The 4614-nt window shown below is 40.1% G+C and overlaps 1 protein-coding gene across 1 annotated transcript; it reads right to left on the bottom strand.

Annotated features, from left to right (window-relative positions):
* Nucleotides 1-588: 588 nt before the first annotated feature.
* On the bottom strand, nucleotides 589-2984 carry LOC122087389 (probable pectinesterase/pectinesterase inhibitor 20). Its single transcript, XM_042656504.1, has 2 exons — nucleotides 2077-2984; nucleotides 589-1423 (listed from the first exon to the last, which is right to left on the bottom strand). The coding sequence occupies exons 1-2, from the start codon at nucleotides 2978-2980 to the stop codon at nucleotides 723-725; spliced, it is 1605 nt and encodes a 534-aa protein (XP_042512438.1). The 5' UTR covers nucleotides 2981-2984; the 3' UTR covers nucleotides 589-722.
* Nucleotides 2985-4614: the final 1630 nt, after the last annotated feature.

The following is a 4614-nucleotide window of genomic DNA, read 5'->3' as shown; positions in this document are numbered from 1 at the left end:
TGATGGGGCTAATTAGGGTTACTAGGAAGTCTTTATAAACACAGAGGCACGAAGAAGAGATCTTGTAACTCTTTCTCCATTTGTCCCATGAACGTAGGCATATTGCCAAACAATGTAAATTTTTGTACTGTGGTTGTATGTGATTGTTTCTTCTTCTTCTTTTTCGTTTATTATGTTCTCAGGATTGTGGATAGGTTTCAATTTCTACAAAGAATAAGAAAGAACAGTAGTGATTGCAAAACACAGACAACCTAGGTGGTGTGCTCATAGATCCAAATCGAAGGAAGAGCAAAAGGAAGGTTGGGCATTCGTAGGCAGAGCCCTTCTTTCACTTGCCTTTTTACCAAGTCTGTCGCCCTGTAGCCTCTCCATTACGAAGCTACATGTACACCGACCGCCACAATGGGGGAGGGAAGCGAAGCAATGCGAGCTTTAGTTAACCAACCACTACATAAGCTGCTAGTGTTGAAGTGCCAACTTCTAACCACAAAAATGAGTCCATGATCCAGTAGATTGGTGAAAAAAAAACGCACTTATGAAATTATTATTCCATAAGTTAAGACATACACTAGGGAAAAAAGGAAGATTCAACTTCATAGTTTTATTCTTCTTCTTATCCTTAGTCCCAGACAATACAATACCTAGTGCTCTCTATTACATTTTTATTCAATGAGGAAACAAGCTACTAAGACAAATGAAAACTATTTAAACTATCCAAATTCTTAATCAAAAAACAAGCCACCTTTGTAAGGCACTCCTGTAGCAGGTAACCAGGAATCTCCTGCTATAAAGTTGGAGACAGTATACTTAACTGCATCTGTAGCATTAATCACATGGTAACCAGGCCAGTTAACCCTGTTTGCAGTTGGTGATCCAGGTCCTGTGTTGCTGAATTCTGCATAATAAAGTGTACTTAGTGTGGAATTATCACTACCCCATGCCAACCAACCAGCAGGGTCAATCAAGCTACCCAAGTAGGACTGCATAACAACAACCCTAGAATAAGCCTTCCATGGCCTCCCTAGGTATGTCAATACAGTGTAACTGCTGAGAAGCAACTCAGCAGATGCCCTAATATTACAGTCCTGAATTGAAGTTCCAGTGCTTTGGTTTGGGTCTGATCTACCTTGTGCAGTCACTATATTAGATTGTCCTTGTCGAGGCAACCTTGCATATATGTTACAACTTTGGAAGACCACAGCAGCATTGCCAAATATAAAATCTATAGTCCCATATATATCACACTCCCTGTAGAACTGCCTCAGGGAATGCTCATACAAGGTATCTTGGTACCCTTCAAAGCTACAAAGATAGAATGTCGATAAGTCTGCACCATTTCGGACTGCCACGGCCTGACCACTGATTGCCCCCGCTGTGTTGCGGACAGTAAAATTAACTCCAACAAACCCTTGTCCAAGCACAGCTGCAAATTAAGCCAATCTCACTTAAAATTAATGAATGATAGCTAGAGATAGCCAACACCATCTCTAAGGTATAAGGTAACAAGATCCCATAGCAACTTTGACTCCAGATCAGCTCCCCACATGGGGAGAAGAATACTTAAACTCCCCACAAGGGATCCCACTACAGGAATGGTATCCAGACCACAAGTCAAAGCAATTAGTGCACCATTGACTCATGATCTGATACACCATGAATGGTGAAAGTCCGGATCAGCTCCCCCACATAGTGTGGGTGGGGGAGAGATATCCACCCTCCATGAGTTGTAGGTCCCGCATATCAGAGGTAGGTCCCACACCCCATGGAAAGTGTTAAATGTAAAGGATAGAGATACAGGTCAGCATGCCATTGTAGATAAAGAAAAAACGTTTGTTTCTACAACGATATATATGCTGACCTCTATCTTAATCCTTTACATGAGATCCCTCCCTCCCCCATCCCTCCCCCACCCACACCCTGTGGGGAGGGGATCCTAACTCGAATGGTGGGATCCTTTGTGGAGAGGTCAAGACAGGTGAAAGGACCCCGTTTATAACTAAAATAAACTTCTTCTTTTTTTTTTTTTGTTGTAATAGAATAAAGCCATCAAGTGATCAAGAGTTGTAGCCTACTAACCGAAGGTTGCAGAATTGAAGGTAGTGGATCCACCAGCCACGCTTCGGTTGCCTGTGATCACTGTTTGATTTATACCATCACCTACAATCATAATATTCTTCTTGGTTTTAGCAATGGAGATATACTCCTCATAGACCCCTTTAACTACATGAATCTTGAAGTAACCATCTTGGGAATTTGTATTGTTTGGAGCAGCAGCAATGGCATCACTGATGGTGGTGAAATTGCCACTTCCATCCTGGTTCACAACCACAGTTTCATTCACATGGACCTGGTCCAACACTACCTGAAGTAGCTTCCTTCTACTGATTACTGTCGTAACTGTAGTATTAGTGACCCAAGCATCAGTAAATAATGAAAGAGAAACACTGTAGAGCATGGTTCCATTGGTGAGAGAAGGGTAAAGAGCATTCTTAACACTCTCTGCTGATGCAGTCTCATTAAGGCTCACTAAGCAAGTATCCTGGTCTGTAATTGTGGTGCTAAGCTTGGTCTGCACGTCGACAATCAACAGCGAGCTCAGATTATCGGTCGCGTTAATGATCAAATAGGATTCTGAGAGGAAATCCACATTCAGATCTGCTACTATCTGACAATCTTCAAGGGCTGCAATGGTTGTTATGGAAGACTGGTTTTTAAGATAGGACTCCACCAACTCTAAGAACTGCTTTGCTGCAGATAGGGACTTCTTTACTGAAATTCGAGTATACTCGTGTAGAGTTAATGATCCATTAGATGGAAGAACTGATTTACAATAGTTAGCATATAGGGTGGAGTTGCAGACTGTGTTCACATCAACAGTTTTTGAATTGGTTGTTGATGCATAAGATATGGAGAAGAAGAGGAGGAGGAGAAGAAGAAGGAGAGCATTGGGGTAGAGAGAAGAGAAGAACATTGAAGCCATGGTTCTCAAAAGGGTTTGTGATTTGAAGAGTTGGAATAATGGGTTAGATCCATTTATAGGGGAGATTGTGTGCAACTAGGTGTAACTGTCTAATATTTAAAAATGGGCTTTTGAATGACTTCAGAAAAGGCCTAGTTTTCTATCCATAATGCAACAAGTAATTCTAAAAAGACGTGAAACCCATATGTACTTTTAATATCTTTCATGATAGTGATGTCACCAGGAATTTCAGTTCCTTGCCTTTGATCTCTCTAATTGAGAATTCCTTTCATATGGTTGATCAGTTTTAGTTTCTGCACAAATAATTTCAGACAATGCTTGCTTTTTCATTTAGTTTTTGTAAAAAATGAGAACTTAAAACTATGCAGAAAAAAGAACGGTAATCGTAAGCAAGCAATCATGTAACACAAAAATATTTTATGTGATTCGATAATATCGTTCATGTCAATTGTGATTTGAAATCTGCTTCACTATCAATTTAGAATAGAACCCAAGGGGGTAGTGCAGTTGGTGAGCAACAAACTTGGTACGAGCCGTAAACTCGGGTGTCTTGAGTTCGACTCCCACTAGACACACCTTGGGTCACTCACACAGGGATATTTAATGCACTTCACTGCTTTCAGTGAAAGTTGAATGGTTTTCATTCAACCCCGGAGTGATCTAGTCCATGCGGTTGTGGGGTCAGTATGGACCCGCGGGACTAGTCAGGCCAAAGACCTGGATACCCGTCGTTAGCAAAAAATAAATAAAGAATAGGACAACAACCACTCATTTTCTCAATCCAAACGTAAACTATAGCTTTTTTTTTTTTTTTTTTTTTGGATTTTTTAACTTCATTGAATATGTGAGGCAGGTCGATCCCCCACAACTCAAGACTCACATTTCATATGGGATCCTTTGGATCTCAAACCCTCATAAATAGGAGGAATAGAAAAATAAAAATTATTCTTTTGGATATCTGATTGGATTGTAATGCTCATGGGGCTCAAATAATCTGTTAGGTTAGACAGTTTTGGCTATCTTTTATCATCTTTTATGTGTATCAATAGGGTAGGTTGTCTTTCAACTCATATAATGGCTATATTGATCTGACCTTTTGAATTGGCCTACACATATGGGTTGCAACTTATAGAAGCTCCTGGTTCAAATATATTCTAAAGAGAAGGCAATTTTTTTTTTTTTTCCAACTCAAGAATGTTTTTATTCATAAGGTACCCAATAAATTGTACTCGAGGTAAAACCATGTTCAAGAAAACAAACCACTACCACTACCACTACCACAGACCAATTCCTAGAAAACCATGAAAAATATTAGGGGAGAAGGAACACAATCCAACCCGCACCCAAAAGCATGTAAAATATTGGAGGCGGATTGTGAAAAGATGCCGCTGCCCTCGCCTCCACTTTTTCATGTGTCTTAACTTGGGGAATGCGAGCAGATAGTGTTATTTTTCTCAAAATATTAATTTCTGAAAGTAATTCTCCCAGGCATGTGATTCAATAGATGATGTGCTCCAATTGGCTAAAAGTTTCCTCCTTCCCTAGTGGCCATGAGGCCATTGCTTGAACTTGAAGTGTTTGACTAACCATCAGAAAAATGTGATCCAAACTTCTCAATTAGTTGACTTTGGTTA

The sequence above is a fragment of the Macadamia integrifolia genome, chromosome 2 (assembly GCF_013358625.1).
Source record: "Macadamia integrifolia cultivar HAES 741 chromosome 2, SCU_Mint_v3, whole genome shotgun sequence".
In the NCBI taxonomy this organism is placed as follows: Eukaryota; Viridiplantae; Streptophyta; class Magnoliopsida; order Proteales; family Proteaceae; genus Macadamia; species Macadamia integrifolia.
The sequence above is the reverse complement of the archived record's forward strand: the minus strand, read 5'-3'. Positions and strand labels throughout refer to the sequence as shown.

Coding starts and splice junctions, on each gene's coding strand:
- LOC122087389 (XM_042656504.1), bottom strand. CDS start 2,980: ATGGCTTCAATGTTCTTCTCTTCTCTCTACCCCAATGCTCTCCTTCTT. Junction 1,424..2,076: donor CTTCAATTCTGCAACCTTCG/GTTAGTAGGCTA, acceptor CTTAATTTGCAG/CTGTGCTTGGACAAGGGTTT.